At 37.3% G+C, this 17,098-nt stretch overlaps 1 protein-coding gene across 2 annotated transcripts; it reads left to right on the forward strand.

The window, feature by feature from the left end:
- Positions 1 to 6,805: 6,805 nt before the first annotated feature.
- Positions 6,806 to 17,081, forward strand: LOC110936360 (histone-lysine N-methyltransferase EZA1). Of its 2 annotated transcripts, none has more exons than XR_002589930.2 (18): positions 6,806 to 6,999; positions 7,715 to 7,816; positions 8,337 to 8,608; positions 8,711 to 8,872; positions 9,525 to 9,609; positions 9,725 to 9,880; positions 9,965 to 10,012; positions 10,102 to 10,173; positions 11,024 to 11,129; positions 11,282 to 11,642; positions 11,748 to 11,898; positions 12,607 to 12,827; positions 12,963 to 13,094; positions 13,261 to 13,374; positions 13,457 to 13,504; positions 14,185 to 14,313; positions 14,493 to 14,570; positions 16,546 to 17,081. XR_002589930.2 is itself a non-coding variant. In XM_022178728.2 (18 exons), the coding sequence occupies exons 1-18, from the start codon at positions 6,955 to 6,957 to the stop codon at positions 16,726 to 16,728; spliced, it is 2,439 nt and encodes an 812-aa protein (XP_022034420.1). In that variant the 5' UTR covers positions 6,807 to 6,954; the 3' UTR covers positions 16,729 to 17,081. The 2 variants fall into 2 exon arrangements, 1 of the variants encoding a protein (XP_022034420.1); XM_022178728.2 differs by having other exon boundaries at positions 6,807 to 6,999; positions 13,261 to 13,348.
- Positions 17,082 to 17,098: the final 17 nt, after the last annotated feature.

Consider the following 17,098-nt stretch of genomic DNA (forward strand, 5'->3'; position numbering starts at 1 on the left):
GTTCATTCTATACTCGTATTATTTTATACAAAACTCGTTCGCAATCCAGCTTGTTTAAACATTTGAGTCCTAACTTACCTCGTTACCTATAAAATAGCCTCCCTATTCTTGATTCTTGTGTAACTATACTTAGTATCTCTCTATTGCTTTATTTAAAGTAACAAACCTTTTCGTCCCTCTCAATAAACAGGTTTTACGAAAGTATGATTTTTTTATACTATCCTTAAAAACTTCCCCTTGCAAATCTACCTTGATGTTCTCCAAAATTTGGTACTTTTCAAAACTTTCAAACTTCCCGAGTTTCAATTCTTAATGATCACCTTTATGCCAAAAACTCTTTCAAGCCTTCCTCTTGAATAAATTTCGGGACGAAATTTCCTAAAGGAGGGGAGACTGTAACGCCCTGCGTTTTCAAACATCCTACATTTAGAAAGCTTACGTGAAATTCTATCTTTGGAAATCTTGTGTTCTTATAACCATTCTTTCATCGTAATCGTTGTAAAATACGGAACTTGCTTCGTAAATAAAACTTGTACATTACACTTTTTACCTAGTTAAATCATGTTTTATTTCATATTTCACCTTGTTACAAGTTAGGGGAAACATTGTTGCATATTATTACACAACTTAATTAACAAAATTACTCATTATAATGTTTTAAAAAAATAAAAAAATAAAGAAATATGGCAGCCCAATTCAGCAAAATTCAGCCCCATATAGTTGGGTTTTGTGGGCTAGTTTCAAGGTGTAACCCCTTCTAAACACTTCCAAAGCCCAACCCATTGAAACCCTAATCCTTCCCCCTATAAATACCACTTATAACCAGCCTCCCTACCACTTTTGCAACCCTAAAAACTCACAAAACATCCACCAAACCGTAGCTGAAAGCAAGGGTTCGAGTAGATTGACACCCCTTCACGAAAATGGGCATAACTCACTCAATTCTTATCCGATTCACTCGATTCTTTTTCCTACTTGCTTGTATAATCATGGGGTTCGATTCCTAGACTTCTCCTTGGAGAAATCAGACCTGGAAATGCCCCGAAATAGTCCATAAACTTTCTGTTTGTTTTTATGTTCATCAAAAACTTGTTTAAACCTATGCAACTTGTGTCCAACACATCTCATACCTATGTCCTAATGCTTACAACTTATCCCATGGTTGGTTAAGCTTAAAAACAAGGTTGAGACATTTAAAATCAGAGGATTAAACCTCATAAACTTGGTGTTTTGTTTAGGGTTTTTAACCCACAAGTCATGTCAAACTTTGTCTTTGATACATGAGTGATTATGGAACAACTTGGGTTGTCCAAACATACAATCCTCACATGATTTGATGATTTCTCTTAGTTAGTGTGTATATTTCTTATTCTTTATTGTATGTTCATGACCCTCCTTGGTTGTTTTTTTTTTTACATCAAGTGTAGTGGTGAACACATAGAGGTGCCTAAATGGAAGACTTGATCTTCCTACCTCCTACATGACTTCTATGACATTTAGAGGTACCAAAATGAAGATTTTAATCTTCTACCTCATGCTTGAACTATTGGACATATATTATATAACCTAAATATATTATTCGAATAATCGAATCTTTGATGATGAACTAGTGTTCATATGTCGGGGTACTAGATTACATCATCCTAGACTATGATAACTTGTCACGATTCTAATGGAACCTTGTTCCATGAAAACATCTAAACTCCTTCGAGTTTCCTAGTGTCAAGAACAAGCATCATATGTACTAAATGATTATTTTCCATGTTATTCTCATATCTTATTTTTATGTTGTTTTAAACACCGAATCTCGACTCTAAACATACTTGAACTTTAACCCTTATACATTCGGACTCTAAATCTCTACTCGTCAACAATTGGATAATCGGAAAACATATGCAAACTTTGTGAGTATACTCGTATTTCCCCCTTTTTACTTTTACCACTTTTGGGGTGTAACATGTTTACCTATTGAAAACTTACACATAAACACTTTGTTAAACACATGAACGTTCCTATAACATGCTTGTATACGTGATGGCTTGATACTTTAAACTTGGGTTATTCTTATGTGTTGAACTTATCATTAACTTCGTACGAGCCAAACCTTGACATATGTAGCGCTATAGGATTAACGACCCGCCCGTAAACTTGAGGTTACGTCTTGAGCATATTGCGTTTTCTTGGTTTGATATGTTAGACACATGCCATGTTTAAATGTTTATCTTGAATCACATGCTTGCTATGAGGAATTGTTCAAACTTATCTTTTGCTATGTACGTATCAAACTTGTATACTCGCCTTTGCTTTTGCATTGAATTATTTTAAACATGTTACAGGTTGATGAGGACGATGCTAAGAAAAGAAGTAGCGTTGATGCCTAGATACACAAGTAGACGTTAGGGTTTAATATGTTGTATCAAATTTTGTTATGTTATCATGTTGTTATGTTAAACTTGTTGTATTTGAATTTCTTGTAATGTTGACTATTTGAAGTTATGAAATGAAATGAAATTTGGATTTTCTAAATATTGTCACAAATAGCGTTATGATGTCTCTAGCAATCTTCACACTTCGTCTCATCCCGATGTTTCCGCCATTGGTTGGGGTGTGACAGATATATTGAGTGAAAACCTGCTTAGGGGATTATACTTTGTCAAAATAGGTGATAATAACACGCGATAAAATACTACTTCTTTTAGTAAAGCATTTATGACGTCCATGTCCTTTTTGTGCTACCAAGGTTGTATTATTTTATTAGAAACTTTATAAATACTATCAACTTACCAATGTTCAGTGTAATTTGTTTTTATGCTTAATACAAAACTCAAACGTCTGAGTTTAGCCTCAACGGTTCCATGTCAATTCCAGGTCGAGCAACGAACACGTTTAGCTAATCTAGCCTTACTCACGTTGACTTAACGGGCTGACATGTTTAACATGTTTGTGCTTCATAAATTTTGCTAAAAAAATATTTATATCATCAAAAAACTATAAACTGGATTATGTATTATATGTCAAATGCAAAAGATTATATATGAGCATGATTTTCATAGTTTAAAAGTAACCATAAGGGTTCTTTTGTTTGGACGGATTGGTGTAAATTTGTTAATATGTAGTTTGTTTTGTTCTTGTGCCCGTCCCGGTTTTCGGGTTCGGTAGTTCTAATGAAGTTCACGTTTCAAAAAAAAAAAAAAATACATTTGTTTTTTTGGTTGTAAATTGCCATTTTAGAGTATTATCATGGGAAAACAAATTCACACTAAATGAGCCATGTTCTTGTAAAACTACAAATTTATGTCGTGTTCAAACTCATATACTTGACACAATTTTCATGTTCAATTTTGTTCAATCGACCCACTCACTAACATAACTTATTTAACACTTCTAAATTGCTCAGTTTTTTTTTTCGCATTCTCAAACAACAGAAGATCTCCTTGAATGCCGGTCCCGATAGCCATCCCAATGAATCCTAGAGTATTATCATGCCGGTCCCGCCTTTTACTAAGTGAGTGAGCTTTCCATCTCTCAGAGCCTTTTCGATTTCTTGCTTTAAACTGAAACAATCGTCAGTTAGGTGGCCCGTATCCTTGTGAAATTCGCAGAAAAGATTGGGATCTTGACCCCTCTTGTTGCGCATCTGTAGGGGTGGTTTGAACTGGTGATTTTCGGTGGACAAGACTTCAGAGGGTGTTTTTGTCAGTGGTGTCCACTGTTTTTCCCTATTTTCTCGTTTCACTTCCTTTCGGTGAGCTATTTGGTTGATTGTGTGGCGCGCATCTTCCCTTGTTGGGCTTCTTTCTCTGTGGCCGGAGGCCTTCCATGGCTGACTTCTGCCCCTTCTGTTGTGTCGGTCGTTGGGGTGGTGCGCACGTTGACGGTGATCGTCACCGGTCAACTGTTTGTCGGTTTGCGCAATGGTTTTTGCTGCCTCTATGAAGGTTTCCCAATCTTTGGGTCCTCCGTCTCGTCCTTTGATTCTTTTGACTAAATCGTCACACTTGACCGCCCTCATGAAATGTGCACGCATCATCTTCTCGCCCACGTCTCCGATTTCTAAACATTCTTTGTTATATCTTGTAATGAAGTCTTCCACACTTTCATGATCTTTTCGCCATATGTTTAAACAGTCGCTGGGGTCTCTGGCTTATCTTCGCTGTTGAGAGAAGTGTGCTAGGAACTTCTCTCGGAAGTCAACCCAGGATTTGATCTTTCCTGCTGGTAGGCTGTAAAACCATATGCGCGCTGCGCCTACGAACGTTTGTGCGAACAGATGACACCAAGTTGGTAGGTTCCATCCGCCTGTTGCTCCTGCGCCTTTGAAAACCTGGAGGTGATTATCTGGGTCTGTCAGGCCATTGTATTTGCCAACGTTGTGCGGCAGCTTGGTTTTGTCTATAGCAGCTGTGGCTATTTCCCTGATGAATTTTGAATCTTCGGCCATGTCGTCTGGACGGTAGCTTAGAGTGTAATCATGCTCTGCCTTTGGGTTATACCCTGCGCGCTTAGCAGGCTTGTACGATGTGTGTTCCGGGTGTAATCTGCTGAACACTGTGCTTTCCTTGTACGTTGGGTCTTCCTCTTCGTCTTCCCACTCATTGTTCATATTGCGCGCGCCCAGGCGGCTTTGAATCGGCCTCTTTTGCAAGTTGGAGTGTTGTACAAAATTGCTTTCTGTTTCGCCGTAAGTGTCGCGCGTGTCTTGCGCGCTTGGTCTTCTGACATTTTGCACTGGTCCTTTATCCGGACGTAAGTTCCATGCGTTAGTCTGCTGAGTTGTGTGTGTACTCAGAGACCTTGGTTGTGGGGTTATAAATGCTGACTGATTAGCTTGTGCTTGGAGCAAAGCTTGCTGTGCGCTGAGCTGCGTATAAACGAGGTTTATGGACGCCATTTGTTCGGCATACCAGGAAGCCAGGGTTTTTCCTTCGGGTAGCCCTAAAAGTGCAGAAAAATTGAGTTGTGCTTGTTCCGATGGAGCTGAGGGGCCAGCTCCATGGCTTAGTGTCTGCATTGGTGGAGGTGTTTAGTGCGACACCCCCGTGGGAGTTTGGAATGCGGCCCCGTTTGTGGTTTGAGTGATGATCCTGGCTGGGGTTTGGAAAGTGGGTCCAGTTGTGGTTTGGCTAACAACCCTAGATGCACTTCCAAAGATAGGCGGGAAATCGTTGTTCAGCTGTCCCTCTTGGATGGTTTCGTTCCTTTGACCCCTTTGGACGTGTGCTGTGTCCGAAACGAGTTCGAAGGAAGAAACTTCTCCATCGACTGGGTGTGAGGGATTTTGTTCACCCATTTCTGACGAGTGTTTTTCAAGAAAGAAAAGAGATGAGATTGGTTTTGCAAAAACCGGATGGCGCCAATGATTAGGGCTGTAAACGAACCGAACGTTCAGCGAACAGTTCGTGAACCGTTCGGCGGGGAGTTCGTTTATGTTCGTTCGTTTAATAAACGAACGAACATGAACAAGAAATTTCGTTCGATTAGTTACGTGAACGAACATGAACAGAGGTCTCGTTCGTTCGATCGTGTTCGTGAACGTTCGGAAAGGTGTTCGTGAACGTGTTCGTAAACGTGTTCGTAAACGTGTTCGTGAACATTTGTTGATTTGCGTTCGTTTATGTTCGTATATTTGTGTTTTAATTGAAGATCTTTGTACTTTCTTATATTTTATTTGTACTTTTTATATTATTAAACTTTTATTTATTATATTACCCTAACAATGAAACTAGGAAACTCATTTTCACCTTGTTTATGCATCATTTCCCTTTCAATTCTCATTATTTACATCGGCAAATACGATCGACCTCCGTTCCACAATAAGGGATTCAAGTTCGAGTGCTACTCTCTGGGCCATCTATCTTTATCCTTCGTCGTGTTCGCCAAATTTATTTGTGTTCGTGAACAGTTCACGAACACGCTCATTTCCTTAATGAACGAACACGAACATAAAATCTCGTTCGATAAGTGTTCATGAACCGTTCGTGAACACATTTATTTCCTTAACGAATGAACACGAACAAGGCCTTGTTCGTGTTCGTTCGGTTCGTTTACAGCCCTACCAATGATGAAACACCGATTAACACCAAGGCTAACCGATGGGGTTATTTCGTCTATGGGTTCAACCTCTTTCCTTACTCGTGACAATGGCTCGAAACCTGCAAAACAGTAACCACCGTCAGTCTCGTTAAGAGGGGGAGAAAGGGGATTTCCCTCTTAACCAGGCTCCGGCGTGAGAATAAGTACTGTTCTGAGAGGAATAAAACAGTGTGTATATAGAGTGAGTATAGAATGTAAAGATCCTGAACCTGAATGATGAAGGGTCCTATTTATAGCCGGAGGGTAAAGGAGGGAGGAGCAGCTGTGCCAGCTGTGGGTGCGCGCCAGCTGTCCGACCAAGGGGAATATCCTCTTGGTCTGCTCTGTTGTAGCTGGAGTAGTGGTACACGTGGCACGCTTACATTTGCCCATGCTGGAAACCTTGTACTGGTTCGTCAGTTCTGCCCCCTTGATTTGTCGCAGGTACGTTGCGTCCTGCGAGTGGTGACACGTGTTGTCCTTTATGTCTGGTAGAGCATCTTTGGTGCCACCTGCGGATCTTCCAGAAGCTTCTAGAAGCTTCTGGGTTGTTTTGTTGATGTGGTCGCCAAGTATGCTCAAAAAGTGGTGTCGTCTCTGCCATGTAGGCAGGGAATTAGGACCATACCTCTTCAGTTTAACATTTATTTTTAGTAGCATTATATATTATACAATTATATAAAAAATAACATCCAATCCATTGTTGTACAAATCAATAAGAAAAGGTGAATCCCCAAGCTCCTTCCTAATGGACCAAATTACACTAGTCCAGATTTTCCGCGGGTATCCCTCAGCCTAAACCCTCCTTGTACGTCGGTTCTTCTTCTTCTTCTCTCTCTTGATCACTCCCCACAACTTCACTCTTCACTTCCACTGCGATCGATGATGCTCTCCAACTCCAATTCAATCGATTCCTCTAAATCCGCTGTACGTTCTCATCCTTTATTTCCTGAAAATTACGGATCATTCGTAATTCAAACGCACAATTCAATCAATTCACTCAACTTTACATTCCGATCATTTATTCGGTTAATTTACGCCTATGAACTTTGTTTGTTGATGATAATTCAGCTGTGGATTATTACTACTACTGCATATGTTTGTGTACTTAAGTTGATCATTTTTCTCACGCGTTTTTACTACGTACCATCTGTTGTTGTAAAATTAGGTTTCTAATCTGGTATTGTTCGTTGTATTTGACGCCTCTAGTTGAATGCATAGGTGAATATTAGGATATTTACTTTGTTTGCAGCTTTATTTGCTTCTGTTTTCTCAAAGTGACGACGTGTGTTAGGATCAAGCACACACGAATACGAAAACAAAATGTGAAAGCACACAGGGATTTACGTGAATAGGTCTAAACTGACTTACGTTCATGGGTGGCAACTAGGTTAGTCTTTGTTGAGGTGGCTTGATATTGCATCCGTGCTCCCCTGATCGTTTTCTGTATTATGTTGTTCCTAAGAAGATAAAAATCAAATTTATTTAAATGCATAGACAAAATTTCAACTCACTGTATCTAATATCTTTTAATTTCCCATGGTTTTATGTTTTGAGTTATTGGAAACAGTAGATGATAGTAAGCTTTTGATCCGGCGGTGATACTTATTGTTGTTGTGGTTCTTTTCTTATGAAATGACAGAATTCACGGAGGGAGCAGGCCTCCGGTGATTTGGAATTCTTAACTGTTAAGATAAATCAGCTGAAGAAGCAGATTCAAGCAGAAAGGGTTCTCTTGATTAAAGTGAGTTCATTTCTGTTACGCTGTACTTTATATTGTGTGTTTATTGTTTGTTTACAATTAAGTGCCTCCACATTTTATTTAGTAAGAACTTCATAGATGCTAGTTATTTTTCTTTATTCAATGCATAACTTAATAACTATGACCATGGTAATCACAGAAATTAGATGAACTCTTTTGTCATAGTTTACCACATATAGAAGCTTTGAGTCGGCTGAAAGCTAAACCCTGCTGTATTAACTTAGTTTTGTTTTCGCCGATATCAACTAACTATATTTCAACAGCATGCGTTCTACTCTCATATGTGTTACATATAACTATTATTCACTTAACCTACTACAAAAATACACATCTAAACCATGATTTAATCACTTAAATATCCAACAAGCCACGACTTCTAGCTGGATTTAGTCTAGTTACTTGTAGTTTGATTATTTTGATTTACGACAATATGAATTAATCGTTAACGACATGAGAATTATGTTAGTACTTTTGGCACTCAAAACTAGTTACCTTTGTACAGGATAAAGTTGCAAAGAACTGTGAGAAGCTAGAAAAAGATGTCTCTCATCTTCTGTCATTATCAGCGCATAGAGCTAACGATTCATCTACTGAAAACAGTGGCACGGGTGAAATGCTGTCTTCCAGGATTAAAAACCCCCTCTGCATCCTTACTGGGCCAGGCCAAATATCAGGCGATGATAGCAGCAGTCAAGAAGCAGCTATTTCAATAAGTGCGAAACTTCCGGTTGCTGATAGAATACCACCTTATACTACCTGGATCTTTTTGGCCAGGTTTTTTTTTTTTCCATCTGTACTTCCGTTTTATATATATATTATGTAACTAGTTTTAAGTACCAAAAGTATAAATATGTGATTTCTTTGTATGGATGACAGAAACCAGAGAATGGCTGATGATCAATCAATTGTTGGGAGGCGACGTATATATTATGATCAAAATGGAAGTGAAGCTCTGATTTGTAGTGACAGTGAGGAAGAGCTTACTGAACCAGAGGAAGAGAAACATGAATTTTCCGAGACAGAAAAACGCATCATACGGTTAGTTAAGATTATACATTACTCTTGGATGTTGTTCATGTAGGGCTGCAAACGAATTGAATACATGTGTTCATGAACACTTACCGATTGAGATTTTCTGTTCGTGTTCGTTCATTAAGGAAATGAACATGTTCGTGTTTGTTAATTTTAGGCACCGAACACAAACGAACGAAAAAAACCGTTCATGAACATGCACGGCCACAAACACAAACGAACGTCCATGAACACAAACGGGCGTTCATGAACACTGGAATAGGGTTTATTTGTCTCAATTATCTCAAATAAAGTTAATTGTTTATTTGTTTGGGTAATAAAATAAATAAAATAAAAAGAATATCGAAAAATAAATATAAAAGTTAAAACCTTAAGGAACTATCGAACACAAACGAACACGTTATCGAACGTTCTCGAACATAAATGAACAAACGTGAACTCTGTTAATGTTCATTGATTTATTAAATGAACGGACACGAACGAACTTCCCGCCGAACGGTTCATGAGCTGATCGCTGAAAATTCGGTTTGTTTGCAGCCCTATGCAGTTCATCCGTTAAAAATGCAAATTAATTTGAATATCTGTTGTTATTCACGCTACATTGAGCAGAAATAAAAATTTGTGCTGAAAAGATTTCATCATCTATTGAATCTTGCAGGATGGTTTCTCGGGATTATGAGCCAAGTGACGAAGTAATTAAAATCTTGACACAATATGTTGGGGGGAATACTTCAGAAATCTATGTACCTCAGTTGCTCTTATTTTATCATTAAGAATTGTGTTTTTCATATCAAGTCTTGCTTTTTACTAGTTTTTTTCTATATACTTGAAGTTTTTGTTGTTGTTTATGTGACGCAGGAGGCATATATCATGTTGAAAACAGAAGATGAAGAAAACATAAACCAAAATGTGTCTGCTTCTGCAGACCATCATCATGATTGGAGCATACCTCTGGACAAAAGTCTTAGTGCTTCATTAGATTCCCTTGATAATCTTTTTTGTCGGCGGTGTTTGGTACATCTGTTTACTTGTTTCACATTTTGTTACTGTTCATTAGAATTGTCATGTTTAAGGTTATTTTTTATATTGTTTTAACAGGTATTTGATTGCCGTCTTCATGGTTACTCTCAAACCGTTATTACTCCTGTAAGGTTTTGTACTCTTAGAACCATTGCAATTTCATCCTGAAGTTTACTTCATCTACTTAAATGTGATTCCAATTGCCTTGTAAACAGACCGAAAGACAACACTACCCTCTTGATTCTCAAGAGACGGTGAAACCTTGCAGTGATCATTGTTACCTTCAGGTATCACTTAATAATCCTTGCGATAAAACTACAACCATTTATTAAAATAGTTGGATTAGTTAACTGTTGACATAGAGAATGCAGAGATTCAATTTTTGTTTAAAATGCTCAGTAGGAGTGTACATGGGTCGGTTTGGGTCGGTTTTGCATCAAAACCATAACTATAACTGCGATGTCAGTTAATGGATAACCATAACCAATTGGTTATGGCGGTTTTGAAGGTTATAGCGGGTCGGTTATGGTCGGTTAACTGTGAATTTAGGCCTAGCTAAAAATAGCTCAAAATTCTTTTGACCATGAAATAAATTGTTGTAACACATTTCTGTATATTAGTTTACTACATAGTATTTGAAATACATTTAATCTATAATACTAATATTGATTATTATCAAATATTCAAACAAAACGATTATATAATCCATAAATCTAAATAAATATCAACCAAAACGATACGATTTAACCCATAGATTAACAAGCGTTCAACCAAATACATCAAATATTGAAAAAATGGTGAAAATCCGACAAAGATTTACTACATGTCGGGTCGGTTCGGTTATGGCGGGTATGGAAACATTGATAACCATAACCTACCCACTACTTTCAATTTCAGAAAAACAATTAACCCACCCACTGGTTTTTTATGTGGTTCGGTTTTTTCGTTTAATTCGGTTATGGGTCAATTAATTCGGTTTTTTGCACACCCCTACTGCTCAGGTGGTATTTATTGGTTATACAAATAGTGGTGGACGTAGTGGATTCATCCTATTCATAAATTATAAATCGATGGTTATTTATGCAACTTTATTTTGTTTGTCTGCTTTTAGTAAAAGGTTATATATTTTTTTTTCAGCTTCAAACTGTGAAGAAGCATTCAGATCATCTAGATGTCTTAAGTGAGACACACACTACACCTTCAGATGAAAACCTGCACGATATCCGGATTGGTGATGATCCAGGTGATTATTACACAAAGCATTACTCTAGAAGATTGATGCACATAGTTTTTCCTTGTTTTATATATTTGTTGTTTGCCAATTCGGTCTATTAGTTCTGTATATACAAACTTGCATGTGTTGATGTGATGGTGAAATCTGTCACGGCAATACAGGAAAGCGGAAGCTATCCAAACAAACAACCACGGTATTAGAAGAACCAAAACATGTTATTGATGACCAACAAGGGTCTTCCTTGAAAAAACAGAAAACAGGGTCAGTACCCGATACAATATCTATGACGATTGAAGATACTCAAGTTGCAGATGACAACTTAAATGACAAAAAATTGGATCTCCAAATGACCACCAATGATGAAGCGACCAGTTCTTCTCAGTGTGTTTCAAAAGAAGTGATTAAGGATACGGGTACAGGAGTAAATATGTTAAAGCAGGAATCAACTCCAGTAGGGACAAAATGGGAACTACTCGAGAAAGAACTATATGTTAAGGGATTAGAGATTTTTGGGAAGAACAGGTAGAGGATCTTTCTACTCAACGTTATCCGTGTTTAATTTTAATTTATTGTTATATTAGTGAAACTATCGACATGAATGACTAAACCATTCTTTGTTATTTGCAGCTGTCTCATAGCAAGAAACTTACTTTCTGGCTTGAAAACTTGCACGGAAGTAGCCAATTATATGTGTGATAATGGAGCAGCAACATCACAGAGATCGTTTACTGCATGCTCTATGCCAGATGGAAACGACAGAGCTGATGCAGATCCTAAGGTTTGGCTATATGATTTTCTAAAGTGTGCTATAAGAGGAAACTGGTTCCAAAACCGAGATATTTACCAGTATAGGTTTTTTTTTTAATGTGTTTGTTATATGATTTTTAGTGGTTTTACAAATGATAGTGGACACATCAGCATTTGAGTTGGTCCTAGATATATACTACACATATGGGCCTGGCCCAAAGTTCTAGGCCCAGAAAGAGCCCAAAAATACTGATCCCTTTAGGTCCAGTTAGGCCTGAAATTTGAAGTCAGTCAGTCATATTAATAAAGGTGGCAATTTCGACCCATTTTCTTATAAATGGTTCATTTGGGTCGTTCTCTATCGCAAGTGGGTAAATGGGTCGAACATGTTGAAAGTCTTTTAAGTCTATTCTGCGACACATACAACCTTCTTAGCCTTTTTTTTTTCAAAGATTCAGATTAAGATTGATATACAATGCTTTTGTAATAAAAACTAGTGCATCAACTATTTATCAAAAATGATCCAATGGTCAACCTGACCCATCATGTTTTGACCCGTTACCCGAGCCACCTATCTTGCCTCCTATAAGTCAACATTTGGTCAAGTATCCAGTTATGTCCATGGCCTAAATATCGGGTTCCATAAGTGTGTGTGTGTATATATTATTTACACACACATAATTTTGAGATTTTCGTGTACCATCTAATAATTTTTATGAGATTATTTTCCCTCTTTTAGGAGCAAGACACTGCATCAAGGTCACGAATGCTTCGAAGAAAGGGTAGAGCAAAAAAACTTAAATATTCATGGAAGTCTGCGGGTCATCCCTCAATGTGGAGACGAATTGCTGATGAGAAAAACCAATCTTGCAAACAGTATATTCCATGTAGATGCGAATCTATGTGTGGAAAAGAATGCCCCTGTTTGGATAATGCTACTTGCTGTGAGAAATACTGTGGGTATGTTAATTTAAACTACAAAAGAAACATTTAGCTAATATATTGAAATAGATCAGTGTATACATAACCACATTTATAGATCAACTTCAATGTTAATTATTTGCATTTTGTAAATAAGTAAAAATGATGTTTTAGGTGCTCAAAAAGCTGCAAGAACAGGTTTAGGGGATGTCACTGCGCAAAGAGCCAATGCAGAAGCCGACAATGCCCGTGTTTTGCTGCTGGACGTGAATGTGATCCCGATGTTTGCAGGAATTGCTGGGTGAGGTAATATAACTACCATTTTTATTTGTTATCAGTTATGTAATAATATTTTCTGCCGTAAATGTAGGAAAATTTGTTTCTTGACTGTCGATACTGTAGATGCGTTATTTTTTCTTTAGGGGCAATGTTGTCTTTACGCTTCTAAAAGTTCAAAATTTCGTATTTGCAGTTGTGGTGATGGTTCATCAGGAGAGCCCCCAAGAAGAGGTGAAGGCCAATGCGGTAACATGAGGCTCCTTCTGAGGCAGCAGCAAAGGGTGAGCAGTATCAACTATCAACAACTGTGTGTGTTTTAATATTTTCAAATTAGTTTTATGTATTTCTATGAAAGACATCTGTTATATTTCTCAACTTATGGTCTTCAGATTCTTCTGGCTAAATCTAATGTTGCTGGTTGGGGAGCCTTTCTCAAGGTAGGTATCAATCAAATTGACCTTTTCTATGCTTGTTTTTTATTAGGGTTGCTAAACGGGTTATGTTCACGGGTTAGTGGGTCCAATCCGACCTGAACCCGAAAATTTTAGAGAACCCGAACCCGAAAATCGTGTCATGCATATGAATCCGAACACGATCCGAATATTCACTGGTTGACCCGGACACGAGCCGTTCAACCCAATTTTTTTATATTTTTTTTTTTTTGCAAATAAATATATTAACTTTAAAATTTTACTACAAAAAACACAAATCTATATAATACAATTACATTTTAATTATAGAATCTTATATCTCTTTTTGAGCTATAATTATGACATAAAATACCCACCCAGTTTAACTTACGACATAAAACATGTTCCAAAAAATAAAATAAAATATAATACAAATGGGTTAAATGGGTCAACCCGCCAACCCGCCCGGGTTGACACAAACCCGAACCGTTTAGCTAAACAGGTTCGCAGGTTCAACCTGAAACTGACCCAAACCCGTTAAGACTAAACCCAAACCCACAAATTTTTTGTTAGGTTTGTGTCAGAAATTCACACCCCTATTTTTGATTGGTCCCTTCCAGCATGACTGAAAATATTATTATCACTTTTTTATTTTCAATTTTTATATTATCATTATTACATTTTTATTTTCAATTTTTTGTTATTAGAACTCTGTCAACAAAAATGATTATCTTGGAGAGTACACCGGTGAACTGATCTCGCATCGAGAGGCAGATAAGCGAGGGAAAATATACGATCGTGCCAACTCATCTTTTCTTTTTGATTTGAATGATCAGGTAAGCAGTTACATAGCTGATGATATCTATGTACTATTTATTTTGTCTACGCTTCTTTTTTATTTCATTATCAAGTTTGGAACTTATTGCACTTGCAATAAGAGTTGTTACTAATCAAATTTCTGATGGTATTCTATACGGTAAGCAATAGAATCTAAGAGCAGCTTCCTTGTTTGCAGTATGTGCTTGATGCTTACCGCAAAGGAGATAAACTGAAATTCGCCAACCACTCATCACATCCCAACTGTTACGCTAAGGTAATTCCCTGTTTTATATGCCACATGGCGTCAGATGTGGCATATTATTGTATTACATATTTTCAATTATGAATTGCTCTAAAAATCTTTTTCAAATTTGTGAGTAAATTTGGTTTTTTGTTTCACATAAGCATTTTTCTGTATATGTGGCATCTGACTATTGGCATGGCCTCATACAGTGCCACATCATCAAGTTACATGTAAATGGTTACAAATGAGGTTGGTTAGGGCTGTAAACGAACCGAACGAACACGAACAAGGCCACGTTCGTGTTCGTTCGTTAAGAAAATTAACGTGTTTGCGAACTGTTCACGAACGCATACCGAACATAAGTTTATGTTCGTGTTCGTTCGTTAAGGAAATTCAATTGTTCACGAACAGTTCGTGAACACTGGTCTCGAACACAAACGAACGCAAGCAAATAAAAATGAACGCAAACGAACATTTAACTTGAAAATATAAAAATGACAACATTGTTATCCTTAAACATTGGATATAAGTAGTTAAATATAACCATCAAATGATAAATCAAAACACAAAACGTCTACCACACCATCAGGGGCGAAGGATCATGGGTGCCCGGGGGTGCACCCGCCCACCCCAATGTTTCGGTTAGAATTGTATATGGTCCGATTTTTCATCCGAAAATTTTAAAATTATATAGGATCGCCCCCCGATTATTTTTCCTAAATGATGGGTAGTTTGGTAAATATATTTTAACTCTTATTTTTATTTGTTTAACCCTAGATTACCCACCACATAATAAACTTAATACCCACTATCAAATATAATTCTCTTCCCAGCCGACAGCCGTAGCTTTTGTTTCTGCAATCAAGACTTTTGGGCCAATTTGGGGAGTGCTGCAATCCTTATCCATTTCTTGTTTTCCAATTCAGTGATTCACGATTTCCCAATTCACATTTCCACTTTCCACAAACGGTAACAATTATGTATTCTTGTATTGTTATTACTTAATAGGATTTAGGAATCATTAATGTTATCTTTCTTCATGAATAAGAATAATTACTGATAGATCTAAAATACTTAATAGCCGACCCGAAACATTATATTTAGTTTTTGTTTTTTATACAATATTTAGTTTTTCTATGTGTAAGAACGGATCCTTTGAATGAATGATTTTTTTTAGTTTTAATTGGAACTATTATTATTTGACCCGACTTGAATCGAATAGGCGACCTGACCCGACCCGAAACATAACGATAGGAAATTTTTTTTTGAGTCCCATCACTTTACGCCCCCTCGAAACTTTTGGTCAAGCTCCGCCACTGCACACCATCAAATGATGAGTAAAGTTTAACTAACTTGGACATAATTATCCTCAAAAATGTCTTAGAATGTCTAAATTTTAGCCAACTTAGAAAAAATAGGATTTCAAGTTTTCAATATGTTTAGATAAAAGGTTTATTATTTATTATTTTTTTTAATATAGTCAAACGAACATATTACCGAACTTTCACGAACGCAGTCGAACGAACGAGACATGTGTTCGTGTTCGTTCGCTAAGCTAACCGAACGAAATTTTTTGTTCGTGTTCGTTCGTTAAGCTAATCGAACGAACATAAACGAACTTCCCGCCAAACGGTTCACGAACTGTTCGCTGAACGTTCGGTTCGTTTACAGCCCTAAGGTTGGTTGCTAGAATCAATAATGAGTTCTAAGCTCATTCCTATTTCCGTCTAATTTAAAGTTAGTTGCAAAAACAGGGAAAAATGTTATGTTCGGTGCAGCCCTTTAGGTAACCAACTTCTATCAGGCCAGAAAAAAATCATCAAAGTTTCAAATTTTATGTGAAATGTTGATGGTTTTTTCTACACCTAAATTAAGTTGGTTAACCAAAATAAAAATAAGACCAATAAATTAAGTTGGTTACGATTTTAGGCAATTAGCCCGTTTCTTATGTGCGTATGGCCCAGTTTAAAAGCGATTTCCATGTCTAAAAAGTTGGTATGCACAGGTAATGATGGTGGCTGGCGATCACCGGGTTGGCATTTTTGCCAAAGAGCGAATCGAGGCCGGTGAAGAACTCTTCTATGATTACCGTTATGGTCCTGATCAGGCACCTGTATGGGCCCGGAAGCCTGATGGGTCTAACCGAGATGACCTTTTAGTTCCTCAAGGTCGAGCCAAGAAGCACTAAGCCACAAACCATGCTCATGAGGTAAGAACCGAATCGGCTATGTTATTTCAGGTTTGGCATAAGAGTGCATGTGCTATATATGCGTGTGCAGATAAGGAAGGACGATAAGTTATATACAGAATATATAATATAGTTATAATAACGTGGTGCATTCCTGGCCTCTCTTTAGTATATAGTTACCAGAAATAAGAGATTTGGCAATGGTATTATGGTGGAATGTATTTATGATGTTTAAACTTTATAAGGTGATTGTAAGTTGATGTACTTGTATAGAACTTACCTTTGTTACCACTGGTAAGAAATTTAAAACACGTTAAATAAACCGTAAGGTGTGTAATTTTATCAATGTTAAAGAGAGTTGTAATTCTAG

Source organism: Helianthus annuus, chromosome 4 (assembly GCF_002127325.2).
Source record: "Helianthus annuus cultivar XRQ/B chromosome 4, HanXRQr2.0-SUNRISE, whole genome shotgun sequence".
Taxonomy (NCBI): domain Eukaryota; kingdom Viridiplantae; phylum Streptophyta; class Magnoliopsida; order Asterales; family Asteraceae; genus Helianthus; species Helianthus annuus.